The sequence below is a fragment of the Rhopilema esculentum genome, chromosome 12 (assembly GCF_057945365.1).
Source record: "Rhopilema esculentum isolate cy_ngs chromosome 12, ASM5794536v1, whole genome shotgun sequence".
Taxonomy (NCBI): domain Eukaryota; kingdom Metazoa; phylum Cnidaria; class Scyphozoa; order Rhizostomeae; family Rhizostomatidae; genus Rhopilema; species Rhopilema esculentum.
Window position 1 is genome coordinate 4,707,160 of NC_142826.1, and position 18,840 is coordinate 4,725,999.

General features: G+C 37.4%; 2 protein-coding genes and 1 non-coding gene across 3 annotated transcripts in view; 2 read left to right on the forward strand and 1 right to left on the reverse strand.

The window, feature by feature from the left end:
- Positions 1 to 18,592, forward strand: LOC135681622 (uncharacterized). The gene is made up of 17 exons (XM_089111889.1): positions 1 to 2,410; positions 3,434 to 4,190; positions 5,088 to 5,164; positions 5,790 to 5,830; positions 6,316 to 7,516; positions 8,472 to 9,343; positions 9,846 to 9,908; positions 10,383 to 10,502; positions 11,452 to 11,577; positions 12,757 to 12,807; positions 13,341 to 13,424; positions 13,905 to 13,988; positions 14,332 to 14,433; positions 15,995 to 16,052; positions 16,933 to 17,066; positions 17,441 to 17,565; positions 18,016 to 18,592. Exons 1-16 carry the CDS (start codon positions 364 to 366, stop codon positions 17,555 to 17,557), a joined length of 5,934 nt encoding a protein of 1,977 aa, XP_088968015.1. The 5' UTR covers positions 1 to 363; the 3' UTR covers positions 17,558 to 17,565; positions 18,016 to 18,592.
- On the reverse strand, positions 14,973 to 15,045 carry Trnaa-agc (transfer RNA alanine (anticodon AGC)). Its single transcript has one exon. It is a non-coding gene; the product is annotated as a tRNA-Ala (tRNA).
- Positions 18,015 to 18,840, forward strand: part of LOC135681621 (dual adapter for phosphotyrosine and 3-phosphotyrosine and 3-phosphoinositide) — a 16,373-nt gene continuing 15,547 nt past the window's right edge. The window contains exon 1 of the mRNA XM_065196193.2: positions 18,015 to 18,098. Coding sequence (XP_065052265.2) covers positions 18,049 to 18,098 — 50 coding nt within the window. The 5' untranslated portion in view covers positions 18,015 to 18,048. The remainder of the gene's footprint in view (positions 18,099 to 18,840) is intronic.

Below are 18,840 nucleotides of genomic sequence, written 5' to 3' on the forward strand. Positions count from 1 at the left end.
CCACGGTTCGTTTCCAGTCCCCAATTCCGGGGTCAATGGCTGATCGAGATGGCATGGATGTTACCACAGAATAGAAATGGCATTTCTATTCTGTGTTGTTACTGTCTCGAGGTCGTAAAGGAATCTATGGCGGTGAATTCGGTTTGACAAAGAGAGCAAGCAAGTTAAAGATAGTTGCTCTTGCTTTATCATCAAAGCTGAAATTAGATTTTGAATTCAATTCGCTTGCTTGTTTTTGAAGGCAGGCAGGTTGGTAATTTAGGCCGGAAAGAATCGTATTTTCAACAGGTGCCTCTAATGCGCAGCCGTAATTGTACTAGCAAGAAGAGATAGTGGAATGTTGTTATATTTCTCAAAACCAAAATGAACCCTTTCTTCCCTCAACAAAATCAAGGATTATCGCCTTTCGCTCCTCAATTCCAGCAGCAAAATTTTCAACCTGCTGTAGGCCAGCCTTCGTATCCTGTTGCCAATCCCTATCAAGCACAAGGATGGCCAGGAGGGTATGTAATGCCTGGTTATGCTCTTCCATACCAGACAGGACAGTTTGGAATGCAGGTTCCCATGTCTCAGCAGCAGCAACAGGTTAATCATTCAGCTGTACAGAATACTGTAAGCGCAGCACCACCCTTGCCTAAGTCAAAACCTCCTACAGAAGTTGCTCCATTGCCACCACTACCAGATGAAGTTCCAAATGCCCCAGCACCACCACCACCTGAAGAGGAGCCATATCAAAATGAAGCTAGTAAGGGAAGGCAGATAAACCATCCCGTCAAAGTAAACACAAGTGCTATTACAAGTTCTTCGCAAGGTGAAGAAGGTGCCAGTGTTAATTATAAATCAGCAATAAGTTCATTGGCAGTTTCCAAGCAGCTTGCAAATTCCAATGATGACCTGTTAGTATTAAATAAGCAGCTTTTACAACTAGAAAATCAAATGAAAAAATATCAGTCTGAATACGAGAAGTGGTTTAAAGAATTTTCTGCTTGGAGAAAACAGCATGAGAATCATCCAGACCAAAAACAATACATTGAATATCAGCAAAAGTATCAAAAAATGATTGAACAGCAGCAGCTAGCTCTCAAAGAGCAATATATAGAGTTGCAAAATCGTATTAAGGCAAAACAGCTACAAGACAAAAACACTGTGATGGGAAGCAAGGTTTCCAAACCAATGTCTTATGCTGGCAGTCAACAGGGTATGGTTAATCAATCTACTGGTTTGCAACAGACTGGAACTACATCAAATAACATGGCACCATTCACTGCAGCAAGTAACATAGTGTCCAACTCCCATGGAAGTCAGCGAGGGTCATTGATGTCAAATTTTACTTCTCCTGGTTTTCAGAGAAGTGCAAATGAATCATCCTTTTATCAAAACCAGACAAATTTGCAAGAGACAAGAAGCCAAACTCAAGCAGGAATTTCTGAGAACACCAATAGAAAGCCATTTTTGCACCAAAATCATGATTCTTTTTCTCAAGCTGGGCAAGGGGAAGTAAATCAGCAAGGACACAATGAATTCCATAGGAGGGTCCAAGATGATACAGCACAAAGTTTGTACCAAAAAGGTTTTCAAGAACAGCAAGAGTTTAGGCAAGGTAGTCAGCCAAATTATCCATATCAAGTACAGTATAGCCAACGTCAAAGAGGAAATGTTCCAAGATTTCAAGAAGCAGCTAATTCAAATCCTACAAATATTTCACAGTCAGGGTATGTTGATAAACATCAGGGAAGATTCCAATCCCCACAGCAGATAAGACAACAAGGCCCACCCCAAACAGCACAACAAGGTTTATCGCAGACACCTTTTGAAAGACAACCAGGACAACCAATGACATCACAGACAGGAAATCAAGACATGTCTCACACACAAAATCAGCAGTTATCCTATGTAAGGCATCCAGGTTCTACAATAGCAAGACCACCTAATAATGCAATGCAGAGTAGGTTTCAAGGCCCTAGGTTTCAAAGTAAGATCCAAGGAGGACCTCCAAGATCTCAGCAACCAAATTATGCATCATCAATGACTGAATCTATCCAAGGAAATTTTCGGGGTAATAGGATTCAACCTGAGGCTAATAGAAATGTTCGTATGGCTGCACCATCTCCTTTGCAAAAGCAATCAAATTTTGCCACAAAAGATGCCTCAAAGATACCCTCATTGATGTCACAAGCAATACCAAAAAGAGATTATTATGATGATGAGGATGAAGAAGATACAGAAAAGAATAAAGACAATATACAAGGGCATAATAAGGAAGCCATGCAAGTTTTTGGATCAGCCAATGCTAGAGAAATGGCATCTGAAGAACCTAAGAGAGGGCAAATTGCAAATAGCAACATGAAAGGTGAAGACTTTGCAAGTGATGACATTTCAACTTTTAAGGATTGGGAAGATGGATCAGAAGGTATGACAAATGCTTTGTTGGCATTACACATCCATTCTTTAGAAAACTTTGACTCAAGCAAATACTATATTTGCTGTAATCCATGCCCAATAACTTTTAGTCTCCTTCTAATAAATATTTTAGAAACGTTATATATAATAGTTCTATTCACATTCCCTGATAATGAATTTACATTACACTTGCCACTTACCCAAAGGCAGTCTTAATTCCACAATGTTTTGTAATCAATGACTAACATGCAAAATCTATAATCAGTAGTCTATAAACTTATATGATCAATATTTAAAAGCACAATGATGTCCAAGAGTTTGTGATCCACATTGTTGCTATGCCTATTTCAAGCCTTAAGCATGTGTATTTTTGGAAATTATTTCTGGAGCACCTTGTCAGAAACCAACTCTTATAAGCAGCCTTGAAGAGCAGAGTAATTAAAGGGTTCCTGGTAGAGACTGAAAGGGTTGAAAGTAGGTTTAATGGCACAAAGAACAGCGCAAGAAGCTAATGAAATAGCACAGGGGTAGAACAGCACAGGGGTAGGATAGCAGGGGCAGACACTTGGTCAAATAATAAGGGGCAAGCCTATTGTTTTGATAAGTGATGTCATGTTTTCCCATTATTTTAGAAGAAAAGATCATTGTCTTTCAAAATATTGAGGGGCTGCCCCCTTCCCCCCAGGTGTCTGCCACTGGTGTATAGCTCTAGGGAAAGTATGCACAGCCATGCATTTTTTGTGCCTATAAACTAAGGCTACACCCTTTTGAATAGATTGGAATCAAGTATCATTTTGTTCATAAATGGTAACTGTAATGGAATGGAACTGAATTGTCAAATCCACCCCCAACCAATCCTTCACATTTTGAATAAATCTTGAGGACCATTTTTAGAGTACAGCCTCCAGACCCCCATTTCCCCTTGCATACACCATAAGACACAGCCCCTTAATATTCTCTGACAAATATTTTTTTCAATTTGAATAAGTTAACTGAATAATTTATGGCTTATAATTCCTACACTTGAAAATAGATATCCTGCCAAACCAACCGCCTTTGTCCCCAAAGTCAATGATAACAAGAAACTTTGGGAGTCAAAATACTCCTGGTGTTACACCATTACCAACAAATATGCAGAGATTTGCAGCTCCACCCCAAGGAGATAACACAAGTCAGCCACGATTGCCAGCTAGAGGTGTCTTACAAAGACCAAATTTCACACCTCGTTTATCCTCGACGTTTAGCCCTGGGCAAAGGATGGTTCGATCATTGCAACCAAGAGCTCCATTTGGTAGAGGTCAGGTAAGACCTGCTTTGACTCCTCAGCAAGTTGAAAGACCTGTGAGAGGAACAACTGCCAGTGGTTCGAAGCCATCACCATTGCAGAAGATCAACAGTGCACCTCCAGTTGAACCACCTAAAGAGGAAGTAAAGAAAGGGAATGCTAATGCTTCCATTCAGGCAAAACAAGAAATTGCTGCCCAGAAAACCAATGCTACTTTACACCAAAGTGGTCCACAAGGCTCTCAAAGATTTCCTGGCCCAGATTCACAGCAAGGAAAATCATTTCCTCAACAAGGTTCAAGCTTTGGCAACAGATTACATCAAGGCAGCCAGGGATCACATGTTGCCAATGAAAATGAATCAATACAGGATAGACTTCCATCCCTTGTCCATCAGCATGCAAATAATACCTCTGATACAAAGAAAGTAATTTGCAAATTCTTTCCTAATTGCAAATTTGGGAAAGCTTGCAAATTCAAGCATCAAATATGCCCAGAATCTCTTTAGTAAGTCTTCTTTGGTTTTTCATTTTCACTTTGGTACTTATCTGTCATTGATCTTTTGATGCATATTTATAGACTTCTGCTCATACACTGAACAAGGGAGAAGTTTGTGTAACTGCTCGATAAGCATAAGCTTCTCAGTTTCCTAAAAACTACCTTTGGATGCTAGGTAGAAACAAATACAAACAAATACCAATACAAATTCTCACCTTATAATAATAATAATAATGCAAATATTTACAGAGGAAGGCCTCAGTCACTCAAGGGTGCTTTTAATGAGGGTCCTCTATTTTGCTAATTGTATCGATTTACTACAAAAACATTACAATTAAAAAGTTTATCATATTAAGAGTGGATAAAATCAGTTCACATTGTCCAAAACTTTTGTTTAAAAATATTAAAATTTCCTGCCAACTTAATGTTTGTGTCCAGTTTATTCCAGTCATCAACAAACAGATAGGATGACACTTGCTTCCTCCAATTTGTCCTTATTTTAGATCGATGGTATTGCTCTTTGTTCCTTGTCTGGATGTTATGCAAATCGTTTTATTGCTGAAAGTGTAACTTATGTCGTTTTTTCGACTTCTGGATTTATGGAATAAATGAACAGTTTTTACAAGGTTTCTAGGCCAAGATGGCCCTTAACCAAGCTTTTGAGATGGAGAAAAGCATTAGTAGAAACAAAGTAAAAGAATATTTTAGATAATGATATTCATAAACTTCATAAACCAGATTAAACAAATGAGATAGTATTTTTCAAATTTTTGAAACTTTCCTTTGTTGTATAAATATTAATCAAAAGCCGTGTAATTAATCCCAAATGCAATGTTTGCTCTTACAATGCTGGAAAGCAAGGTTTTTTTCAAATGTAAATAATTCGGTCTTACTTTCTTTCTTTAGCTGTGAAAAATCAGAATGTATTTATGATCATCCTCAGCTGAGCAAGGCAGAAATTGACGACATCCAGCATAAGATGCGTAAGTTGTATTTCTGAGCCTCAATTTAATGCTACCTGTGTTTGCATATAAAGCTTCTAATGATTCGCGTCTTATTCAGTCTTATGTATATTGTTAGGTATTCCTTCTCCATCAAATTTTATTTACATATCATTGAATTGTCCAGACATGGCATTGTATTCTGTAGAAATAAGTCACTTCCTTGCACGCAGCAGATCTGACTTAGATAGCCTGCGATAACATTTGAAACGAGCAATATTTGAGAATTTTATTACATCAACACCATATTTGAATACATTTTTAGAATGTTTACTTTGAAACTAGAAGTAATGTCATTTTCTGTTTTAAAATGAAGATGACAGCTATCCTCTAATGGCTGCCACTGCATTTTTGTAGCATATCATCACTTGGCAGCATAGGAAAAATTGCTTTGTTTGATAATATATATAATAATATTGATGGCAGATGTTACAGGCAGGAAATATTTATATTTAAAACTGCTTTTTAATCGTATGAACTTAAAAGATCCTTATCAATTTGAAGAGAGGAGAATTTGTGTTACTTTGTATTTTATAGTCAAAAATATTTTACCAGTTTAGTCGTTATTTGATAATTTAAGTGTTGAAACTTTTGGTTTTCTTTTTAGGAGAGCGGAAAGCTACACAGAAGGGCCAAAACGTAAACAGGGTATGTTTATTAAATTTAATTGAGTATATCTGTTGTTTTTCACTGAATGATGGAATGTCGTTACTGTATCGAAATACTAGAATTTGGCTCTCATCTTTAAAACAGTAAACCTCCTTTCTTGAATTATGGTAATAAATCCAGTTTATTCCATTTACAACATAGATTTATTTAAAGGCGGCATGAAATAGTGAGGACATTTCACACTGTTGTATTTTTGGAGTCCTTTCCTTTTGGAGGAAGAATATTGCGTTTGATTTGTTTTTTACAAATCAGCGATCGCTAACCTTTTGCCTAGTAAAAAGTCTTTCTTGATGTTATGTTTCTCAGTTAGCATTTTCGCTATCTCGTACCATCTTCAGCTAATTATATTTTAGATAAAGTCTATAATTTTGAGTTACTAAGTCGTTGAGTTTTTTTGCATCATACTTCAATGACAGGGTAAAGGTAACCATTCACAGTGAATCGAACGTTTGCTTTTATTATAGACATTTGGAGCCTCAAGAGATAGTGGTGGGTTTAGACAGCCAGTGCAGAATTTATCAAGTGGAAACAGAGACAAGGTTCAGCGAGATGGCAGCACTTCCTTTGAAGGATATTACGATGACCCAAATATGACAAATCACGAGGCTGCAGAGGGGATGGTTGTGACGGAGAATAAAAATCAGCAAATGATGAGATATGGGCATTCTGATTACCAAGGATCAAATCAGACTCCTGTAGGGGACCATCGTGGGGGTAATTATGGTCTAAGGAATGATTTTAAAGGTAACTCAAGCTATCCCGAGAAACAAGTTCCGCACAAAGACATTCATCTAAGAGAACAAAATATGGCTAACGAAAGATATTCAGCAAATCGACTATCTAGCGACAGGCCTGAAGATATAATACCTCAAAAGGGTTCAGGGACAGAGCTTAGTAACACTGAGTCAAACAAAGATGGACAACAAGGAACAAATGATGCCAATATGATTGACAAAGACCAGAGTCGGGAAAGTGTTGTACATAATGAAGGTGACAAAGTGTTACCTGGTAGCCAATTAGGGTCTGATGTTTTAAATAAAGAACGGTTGGAACCCAACAACAGGGAAGAAGATCGTGGATCCAATGTTGAAGATACTCGTGGTCAGAGTTTTCATCAATATCAAGGTGATCCTTCTCAGTATAGGGAAAGAATGGGGCCTCAAGATGAGGAAAGGGATTGGCAGAGAGCCGGCCGTGAAAGGCCTTTAGATGAAAGGTATGAAGATTACGATGGGGGTGTAGGCAGTAGGACATTTGAGGATTATGATAGACCAGCTTTTAAGGACGATTATTGTAGACCGCCTCTGAAAGATGATCCAGAAAGGTTGCCATTGAGAGATGAACCATACAGATACCCACCAGGAGAGGAAGCATCAAGGTATGGTCCTAGGCAAGATGATTTGAGAATGAGAGATGAACGAAGTCGGTATCCTAGGGATTATGCTCGTGGGGTTTCACCACCACGTTGGGAATCTTTTCACGACCAGTTTGAATTTGAAAGACGCTATCGTGATTGGGAAAAGCAGCATTTTCCTATTGACGATCCAACGCGAGAATGGGAATACGAATTGAGACGAAGAGAGTTACTTGGTGCCACTATCCCACCTCCACGTCTCCACGAGAGGGACTATCCACCAAGGGATTACTATCCATATGGTCGACCCGGTAAGGATTTCATCTCATTTTGAATATATAACAAAGTACTATAGTCGGCCGTTGAGCTTTCTTCTTGCATGATAGGAAGGCCGTTCTTGCCCAAACTTGCAAACCCCTTTAAGTACCTAATCTAATGGAATTGAACTTGCTGAATATGAATTTGTTATTTGTATACCTTTTTGTTGATATTTAGTAATTTTTTTAGTTTCAAGTGGCTATGTAAATTTGACGTCAAAGTGTATTTCGCAGCACCTCAGCTATGTGAAGCCCAAATTTGTACGTCAGTAATTCGCGAGATAGACTTAGTAATTGTTATTGCAGTTCTGATGAATTCGAGTCTATATTCAATGATGCTTTTAACATGAACTTCTCAGTTATTTTCAAATATCACTCTTATAGCAAAAACAATTTGTTTCAGCTTAAGATGTTTACTTGGTTTTCGGTTACTTTAAGATCCTTCAAGTGCAAATTAGGTTGCGATCCAGGAACTTGTTCATTGTAAATGAGAGCTTAATATTGTAACGTAGCGATGCACCAGGTTTATTTTTCTTTGCTCGATTTTTTCTCAATAAGGGGCAGAGTTTCAGCGTTAGAAGTTAATGAGTTATTTTAATTGTTCAATAAAAATAGATTTATTCTACTGCACGCGTGAAGGTAATAAAAATGAATTCAATAAGGGATGGAGAGGTCTTTGAAAACAAAGGACAAATCGATTTTCATTAGTTTGTTGTTATGCATCCCAGCATTTTGGCATGTATTTTAGTGTTTCTAATAAGAAGCATGTTCGTTATCAGTGGATTCTTACAAGGTACCTTTAGCATTCCTGTCAGATAAATTTAACGGAGTTTCATTCTGGGGTTGGCATGATACAATTAATGGTAGAAACTGATTAATGAAGATGAGAATTAAATGAGAGCCAAGTTTTATTTAATACATGTTCAACTACTATCTCTTCCTCAAACAGTAAGACCACGTGATCCATATGATGTCCGTCCAGATGAACGCTACTACCCAGGTGATCGACTTCCCCCAAGAGATCCTTATTTGGAACGGGGGAGAGAAGGTTTCAGGCCAGCTGTATTTGATTATGATCATTCAAGAAAGGGAGAGGCGGCACGACCAGTCAGCCCATCCCAACGACCCCTGAGCCCCAGACCATTATCCCCAACTCAACTAAGTCCTCGGCGACTCGCCCAACGGGAATCTAGTCTTCGAGGACTAAGCCCCAGACGGCTGAGCCCAAGAGGACTGAGCCCCAGACGCCTAAGCCCTAGTCGACTCAGCCCCCAACATGGAAGACCGAGGAGCTCCAGTCCTAGCTCAAAAAGAGGGGACAGACCTCGCTCTTCCGAAAGAAAGAGATCTAGTCCGTCAAGACGTTCAAGAAGCCCGCTAAGAGCTCGTAGCCCCAATCGTCATTCTAGCCCAAGACGAGGAAGAAGATCAAGGAGCCCAAGACGGAGGTCAAGAAGTCCTCATTCGAGAACAAAGAGTCCCTCTCGTAGATCAAGCTCTCGAAGGTCACCGAGCCCTAAAAGAAGAGAACGTAGCCCACATGATGACCGTCGTCGTAGTTCGCATGATAGGATGTCACTTGATCGTAGCTATTCTCGTGATTCTTACGATCGAGACCGATACGGTACTCCATTACACAGGGATAATGTAAGGAGCTCAGGCGAACGCCGAGATTCGAGGTTGATGTTTGAAGACCCTTACTATTCAAGGATGGAAGAAATCAAGCCGCCAATGGAAATCAAGCCTACAGAACCGGCACCAGAAATTGTAGCAGTTAAAGACCTTCTTGATCTGCCAGGCAGACAAACAAGACCTAAACAGGTATACTGCGTTTTGAAATCTTTTGTGCCTTCTCGTATACGATTGCCCGCACGTTACGTAGTTTATTGTAGTTTTTGAACCCTTCATTAAGCAATGCAATCTTTAATGCAATTTTAGATAGGAAAAATCGGTTCAATGTGGCAGTAAAATTATGCCTTAACGTGAGAGCGCTTGATACATTTAATCGCTCCCTTGCCTATGCTCTTTATCATATGTGAGTTTTTTTCCTTCTAAACGGTCTTCCGGATATGCTTTCTCACACAGTGGAACTATGGTAGCTTTTATCGACAAGGGGTGTCCTTCTTTTTGACAAAAATTTATACTCGTTGACAAAGAAAACATTTTCATGCATAATGTGTACTTTAATTACTTATATTTACACTGCTTGTCAACAATAAACAATGTTTCATGATGTAGCACAGCCTGCTTGTTAGGGATATCCTAATTTCCATGCTTTCATGGCGAATATGACATTATTAGAATCTCCTTTTTTCATTTTTAGATTGTCATTATATTGAGGGGCCTCCCTGGATGCGGGAAGACACATATTGCTAAGATCATAAAGGTAAGAGTATAGTTGCTTCGACTTTAAGGCCTGCTCAATAAATCATATTGTCTGCACAGAAACTGGAAATTCTTATAGTGTTTATCTTATAAAACTGGTTACATATTCGTTATAGTTTATATAGGGTAGTGTCTGTGGACGAGAAGGACATAGTACTGTGTTATTATCGCATAGAAGCATTTACTGTTGAGCTAGGCAACTGTCTTTTATCCCAGTGCTCTTTTTTAGCTCAAAAGGCTTCGATATCTCATGTTACTTTTTGTTAGTGAATTTGCTATTTTTTGTCCATTCTTTCATTATCTTGACAATGCCATTAACTTAAAATCGAAAAAACTTAATTGTACAAAGATGATATTTCAAGTTATGACTTGTTTCTCCAAGTTTAACACTTTTTGTGATCAGTAGACAACTTCTAACTGTCTTCTTAACCCCTGTTGGTAACCCTTTTAGCTTAAATTTCCTTTTACAATTCAGGATAAAGAAGTTTCATACGGTTCACCGGCTCCACGGATATTAGCTCTGGATGACTACTTCATTCAGGAAACTGATGTTTATCAGAAAGACCCTGACACGGGGAAAAAGATTAAAGTTAAGGTATGAAACTACAAAAATTTTAATTTTGATATATATGGCTGAAGTGATTTGAGGACAATTTGCTTTAATGGAAAGCCAGTTGTCTTTGGGCTCATATGTTAATAGCCTCTAAACAGCAGTGATGTTCTTAATAAAGTGGTTTTAACCGATCTATCAGTATGATTAGCTTATTGCCAAGGGGCCAAAGTCAGTCATTGATAAATTCTTTCGAAAAAATTGGGAATTTTTATCTCCCCCTCCGCTTATGCGCAAAACAACCAATTTTTATCGTTTAAAAACAATAGGTCTGCAGACCCAGTCTTCCTTTTGGATGTGATTAAATTCTGATTTCAAACAAAAGGCAAGACGAGGTAAAATCTGCCGATTTAGTTTGCTCAATAGTCCTAGGTAGCCAGACTTGTGTCTCTTTGTACATTTCATGTGGGAAGTATCCAATGACATTGTTTAGCAGTCATTAATGTCATGAAATTAAGGCTCCTTGAATACTATGAAACAATGCAGGGAGATTAAAAATCATATATGAAATAAGAATCAAGGTAAAACCTGTGTGAAAACCTCTTAAGACAGGTAAAGATGTAAGCTGTTGAATTTAAAAGACAAAATACTTTCGTTACTTTGTCTTTGAAATGTGAGTTCATTTTGTGCCGCACCGGGTCAGACTTGCTCTAAATCTGAAATCTAAAATTCGCTTTGCTTGTCTTTCTTCTGCTTTATTGGGACTTTCCTTTGCACATAAGTAAAAGGGATATTTTATTAATATAATTTGTTCTCTAATTAGAGAGCAATACTTAAATCTCGATTGTTTTAAATGTGTCATGTTTTAAACTGTAATTATATATATGTTGTGTTAGGTTTTTTGCAATGGCTTACGTACCGCCTGTCTCGTATACTCTTAGTGTTTATTTGGTCGTAAGTTTTACCTCACTTAAAAATAGTGTTCACCTTCCAGAAAATGGAGTACGTTTACGAGGAGGAAATGGAAGCTGCTTACAGAGTGAGCCTTTTGAAAAGTTTCAACAAAACGTTAGACAATGGATATTTTCCGATGGTAATAATTGATGCTGTTAATGATAAGGTGAGTTTAGTTGCAGCAAATTCTCGACATTTAGCATCTGTAGGTCGCTCCTTTTTAAATAAGCTTTTATCAAAGTTGCCTTCGATTTACGTTTGTCTCTAAGACATTTGACTCATTACGCAACTCATACGTAATTCATTACATGAAATGGTTGTTCACCAGGCACAACTTCTTTTTTTCAATTTATGCGATTTGCGATTTATTCCGATTTTACTCCGATTTTCACCACAATTTACCCCCGATTGTTACCCGATTTGCTCCGATTTTGTTTCAATTTTACTCCGATTTTGCTCCGATTTTACTCCGATTTTAATCCGATCTTTATCCGATTTTGCTCCAATTGTACTCAAATTCTGCGATTTCGCTCCGATTTTACTCCGATTTTACTCCGATTTTACTCCTTTTTTACTTGGATATTAGCGTTTGTTTCCTCGATTCTTCCCAGATAATTCTACTCCAGCAATATTTTTCTTCAGCGGTATTTCGCCTACAGTGGTATTGATACTCATGCAATTGAAACTTCAGCGGTTATTTACCTTAATCCTTTGCAACTTTAGCGGTTTTTATCTTTAGCGGTTTTCAACGGAGTGAATATGCAACACAAGCCATTTTTGTGTTTAGAAGTTTTCAACTTCAGCCGCATTTCAACTCGAGCAGTTTTCACTCTTTTCAGCCTTAACGGTTTTTTTACTTCAACGGTTTTTCAACATCAGCAGTTTTTAGCGTCAGCGCTTTTTAACTCAGCCGTGTTACAACGTAAGCGTTTTCTTCAGGTTAAGCGGTTTTTCAATCGACATTAAACGGTTTTTTAATTCAAGCGGTTTTCAACTTCAGCATTTTTTCTACTTTAGCGGTTTTCAACACAAGCGGTTTTCAACTTAAGCGGTTTTAGCTTCAACGGTTTTTAAACCAATGGTTTTTCAGCTATAATTGGAATTAGGACTTCAGTGGTTTTTAGCTGGAATTTAATTAACATTGTTGTAATGGTAAGCACAAGCAATATTTATAATGAACGTAGAGGATAGCTTCTGTCAATAATTGTCTGTAAATTTTTATTAAACACTTTGAGTTGGCAAAGCTCTAAATAATGCACTGAGGCTATTGCATAAACTTTCAGTTGCAAGTATCCAAGAGTTTTTTGCTTCACAATCCTATTTTTATGCAATCTTTTATTTTCAGGTGGCACATTTCCAGAAGTTCTGGAGTGATGGCAAACACAAAGGATTTGAGGTTTTTATCTGCATCATTTGTTTATTAAGTTACTTTTTGACAAATTAGTTGGAAAGCTCAACTTTTGAGATAAACTATTTTAATATAAACTACTGTGTGAGGACCACGATAAAAACGCGAGTTTCATTTCAGACAACACAATCTAGATTCGTAGTCGCCATTCCAATCGAATAAAATTTGACTACGCCATGTTAGATACAATCAGGTTTCTCTATATCATTTTGATTATAGTTGGTATATTTATGCATATTTGCCTTCTTTTTAAACAAGCTTAAACAGGACTTGTGAAAACAAACAATGACACTCTAGCATATGCATAAAATGGAAGGTGATAAAGTCTCGTTTGATTGATTGTTTTATAGTAAGAGGTAGACTTACTCCATGAGCCTCTGTTTCGCTACTGCCTCACTTTACTGACGCTACAGAGGCTCATGGAGTAAGTCTAGGTAAGAGGATCGATTTAATACTTTATTTTCAGGCCAAATTATTGCTTTTCTTACAACGTTTTGATTTATGTTACGCCATATTAATAGGTTTTCATCGCTGAAATGCACGGTGATGTACAGGTTTGTGCTGAAAAGAATATTCATAATTGGACCCAAGATAGCATACAAAAGGTAATGTATAAATATTGATAAAAGTATCTTGTAATTTTTTATATCTGTTGTTTCTTTGCTAGTTACTTTTGTTGTTGACTTGTTGCTTTGATGTATCAAACACCTAGGTATGTTTTGCATGCAATAATTGCTTGAATTCACAGTCACTATTATCACATTCGTTATTAATATTATCACGTGTGTTTTTTATTAATTTAGTTTTGTCTGAAAGTCGATTCTTTACTCCCATACCATTTTAAATTGCCTCTTGAACCACTTCCACTGTTGCAGAAAAATGCATTGTAAAATTTCTAGTTGGAATTTAGGGTTTTGTAGGGATTTCAAAAAAATTAGCGAGCTGTTATATAGGAAAAACCTCAATTCAAATTTTTACCAGCGCTTTTTACTGTCTGGTCTCTTGACAAAAACTATCAAGATTAATCACAGTAGCTTTTTTCTAATTTGTTTCATTCAAAATCAAAATATACACTTATTTTGTAGATAAGTGATAGCTGGGAGCAAACACCAAACCATTTCAAACGACTGGATGTCAGGTCTTTGGTGCAAGATGCTGCAATAGAGGAGGTATTTGATTATAATAATTTAATCTTAATATGAACTAGTGATTCTTTGAAGTTCTGTTTTTGTAAATTTTTTGTTGATGGTACCGTTTTTACACTTTTCGTCTGGAAATATGGGCCTATGTAAACACGTTTCTTGCTATTGAAACTTTTACAGATTCCCTACTTTACCTGCTTTGCTCAAAGTTTAGTTAATTTTTTGATTATATATTCCCGTTTCATTTTTTATAATTTCTTGTACCAGAGATTGTCAGTATTGTTTTGACTTCTCTTATGTACTGCTTTTAGTTATGTCTCATGTATATATTTATGTAAACTATGCTTTTAAACAAGCGATTCAATTAAAGGTTGAAATGGAGGAAGTTGAACAACCTGCTGTTGAAGCTGAGTCGAAGAAAGAAAAAGACGAGGAAGAGGATGACGATGACGATGTCGATGAGGAAGACCTGGTATGGTTGATAAATTTTTCTTTTAACATGATGGGAGCAATTAGTTTTCACATAGGAGAAAATACGAGACAGGAACTGTTTTCTGGCATTAACCAAAAAGGGTTAACTCAATTATGCCGAATAATTCAGTTACTTTCATAAAGCCTTAAATAGTCTATAGCTTCCCCCCGCAAGGGCAAAGCATGGAGAGATTGAAAATTCGCGTTGCCTTGAAAGTTAACGCAATAATGAAGTTGTGTGGAGGGCATTATGTACGTTGGATTCTTTATTTCCAAAATGAAAATGAGAATCCAATACGTTGTAATTTAACGAATGTAACGAATGAAACGAATGTAAAACTAATATTTCGCACCGGCATATAGGGATCTATCTTTTAAATTTATCTTTGTCCGAACTCATTGCAAAATACGCAGAATCCACCGAACAGCCTATCCAGCGTAACTGCCTTCTTCTTGAGAATCTTTTATTTGAAGGATGACTGTTGCAAAGAGCCAGTTATACAAGTAATCTATTATTTTGAAAGAATAAAATCAAAGAAGTGGAGGACCCGGGCATCGATCCCGGTACCTCTCGCATGCTAAGCGAGCGCTCTACCATCTGAGCTAGCCCCCCGATGGAACTAAGCCTTCATCTAACTTGGGATGGAGCCATCTATGGTCGAGTTTCACTGGTAGTAATTTATTGATGAGCAGGTAGGATACTGGCAGCTTGCAGCTGATATGGTCGCGTTCGCGCAGCGTATTTATAACACAGGAGTAGGGGGTAGGTGTAGGAATCCTTATTTTTATTTATAACCAAGAATAATTGCACTCTAAAGGATGCTCCTCCACAGCCTGTTCTTCACAATTGGTCAGAAGTCAAAAAAATTAATTTAGGACAAACTGAGGCTGACTGTAAATTGGAATTTTTGAACAAGGTTTTAAATCAAAAACGAGGATTTTAGCCATGTGTTGTTGCTTTTTCGTTGAATATTCAAACTTGCCGTCAAAGAAGGTTGTCTCGCTCACTTCATTGGCAAATGAGGCCTAAAACCTCTTTAGAGCGAAAAAGCTAGCAATCGCACTGCTCTCACCCTATGAATTTAAGAACAAATTAAGAACAATCCAGCCTCAGAGTTTCAAAAAAATTTAGAATAGTCACCCTGAACTTAAATTTACTGGTTCTTACAAAAAAGGATGTATGAGTAATAGATACAAGCACTGTTCTAATATTAAGATCAAGATTATAAACGAAAACCTCCTGATTTATGCTACATAAGGAGCTAAATCCGTCGTAGCTCAACTAGTTTATATAGAGAAATATTTTGGCCTGCGAGATCCCAGGGCTGCTTCCCCTTGAAAACAAGCAACAGTATAGAATAATTTTGTTGTTAGAATATCATTTGTGTTTGGATATATAGATTGACTGAACCTAGTAAAAACTTTCATCTAGCGGCCACATGGAGTTTTAACCCAATTTCTTGGAGCTGAGTAATTCTTATATCTCACACACTGCACATGGGATTTATTCAATTATTTTTGCTGATATTTTGCCATTTTTTAAAGTAGAGTTTTTGTGATAGGGCACTTTCCATATTCCTAAGAAGAGTAAATGGGAGGAGACAAAAGATGAACAGCTGGGTATGTATTGTATATACATTATCGGTAACTGAATGTGTTGAAAATAAAGTAAATCATCTATGAACAAGCTTATGTAGTGCTTTCAAAGGTATTGTATCCCCCGTTTCAAAAACTTCGAACAACCAGCTTGATACTAAAAATAGCATTAATGCCATTGCAAGCAGCGATGCGCCTTCAATTTGTCGGTTTGTTTTCTGCGCGTCCTTAAACCCGAGCTGAGAACCATGGCCAAAACGCTGCCCATACTGGATGCGTTTATTCACACACTTCGGTAGGAATTCGCTCAAAAGCTTTTCTAGTCTCAAGGTAAGTTGACACTTTCTTTATGAAAGGCTATAAGTTTGAGATAAAGTGTTTTAATAAAGGGATAGAGATCTGGAATAAAGAAATGTATGAATCTCTCTATCTATTCGTGAAACAACTAGCTACAACTAAGCAATGTCACAGAACTATAAACATTTGATACAAGATGCCAATCAGACTATTTGGGATAACTCAAGATTAAAAAAAACTCAGTGGGATAATTCAGTGTCAAAGATTCCTATACTTCGATTTCCTAAAATCTGCAATTGTAAAGGGTTTACAAAAATTTTAGTAACCGCATATAAGTCTCTATATAGATATTGTCTTGGGAATATTGCCATCCATATAAATCACTTTTGTTTGCCAGCATTTTGCAGTGTTGCTGTCTTTTTTCTTTTCATAGCTGCCAAAAGGACATATATCATGGCTACCTTTTTTACTCTCAAATACATCAATCAGAATATTTGTACTAGTCGTATGAATAATATTTTCGTATGTTTTTCACACACATTAAAAGCCTTGAAAATCAGTTAATAATGGCGTATGAAAGTATATTTATCCCGTTAATGGTTTACAGCAAAACTTGACGGTATCCGCCATGACAAAAACAAAAGGAAGACATCAGTTCTTGATCATGATGATGATTATGACGTCTATGATGATGATCCATATGATGAAAGAGAGGAGGATATGAGGATAGGAAAGAAAAGGGTATGTTTGCATCCTTTTATAGAAAGCTTTGCTTTATACGCCTGTTTTTATTTGGTGCATAGATCTTTCCTGCTGGTATGTTTTGTGATAGTATGCCATCTCTGTCTTGAATTTTTATGTGGAGCGCTAGATCTGAAAATTTTCCTACGACCATTTCTATTCCTCCATAATCTTCGACATGCTTTGTCTCTATGTCTAGGCATTTGATGGAACAGATTCATGTTCAGGGTGGAACAGACCCTATATAGTCGGCATGCATCGGCAATCGCAGCGAATTGAGGACAGCTGTTCTTTTTAACATTACGGAAAGTATCTTAAAATGACAAATTAACCAAATTTCCAGTTTTCAACTTTTTCTTTATTCAAACCTGTAGGTCCGCTGGGCAGATATAGAAGAGAGAAAGCAATTGGAACACAGGAAGAGAATCGGCTTCTGCATTGGCACCGACTGGAGTGTGCTGACCGACCCAAATGCACAGGTTCCACTGTGAGCTTACACGTATGTGTTTTGGCACATACGTGTGCCATTGTCGTAATCAAAGACTCAATTTTTTAAGTAATAACAAAAGTTTTGTTATGTTGTAGTTATGATACCATTCCTGTTTTGTTTATGTTTATGTTTTGTTCTTTTCTTATCTTTGTTCTAAGGTTTCCGTTTCTGCTTCTTAACTGTCATCCTTTTTTCATATGTAAGTTAGTTTTTTGTCGTTTTGGGCCCATGCGTAGTTTGACTGTACCCACGTTGTTGCTGTAAAAGACACAATGGTGCGTCTTGGAAATGCTTTTAAGCGAATTGAGTCATATTTGTGACAGTGGTTATTTAAACAGTTTGTCACCTTTGTGGGAATTGCATTATAAATGTCCTCGTTTCTTTGCATTGTTAATGAAAGTTCCCCTGATTATTTTTTAAATATCACGTTATTGAACTCTTTAACTGTCTGTATTGCAGGCCTTTCATTCAATCTTGCTAGTGACGCGGGTGATGCTTAAAAGGACGTGGCTGAATTTCTTGGGTCCATTAAATTTTAAAAGGTGATTGCATGTTAGATTTTCTACAGAAAAGCTATTTAGATATAGGAATCCTATATTTAACAAGCACTCTTACCCCTATGTCCCAGTTATTCTCATCCGCAACCCTAAACGAATCGGTATGTTTTGAAGCTCCATTGTTTTAACTATTGAAAAAAGAAAAGCCGGCGCGATTCCGCGACTGGAACACGCTCGTCCCTGCGCTTCCTTTCCAAGTAAAAACCTTGCGTCCAAATCTTTTCGTTGCAAGTGTTGTGTTACGTGTGACGCGAGCACGATCAACGTTCGTTGTTTTTAAGCTTTAAACGCATATTTGCGGCTTTTTGTTCGCTGGATTTATTAAGAACAGACTGACTCCCAGTGCTACGAAAGACGCGTGTATTGCAAGACACACAGCTTTGGTGCCTCAGAAGAGAGCATGGATTCGTCATGTCTCATATACCTTACTTATTTTTGCTTTTGTAGTTTTGTAGAGTGTATAATCACGTTACTAATTATTTGCCTTTTTCTTTCGTGTGACGTCTCTCTGCATTCCTTTTGTCTGTGAATCCGCATTTTGGGTACCGTAAGTATTAGGGGACAAAGATTTCCCGTTCATGCCTTGTTTCTAAAACATGTTCCTAGACTCTTCAGCAGACCATAGTCGTAGCGAATTTAAAGAGGAAAGTCACTTGCAATATTTTGAGAGAGTAGTAGTTATGTTCTTTTGGGTTTTCCTGCCCCGAAATGTCCCAATTAAACAGTT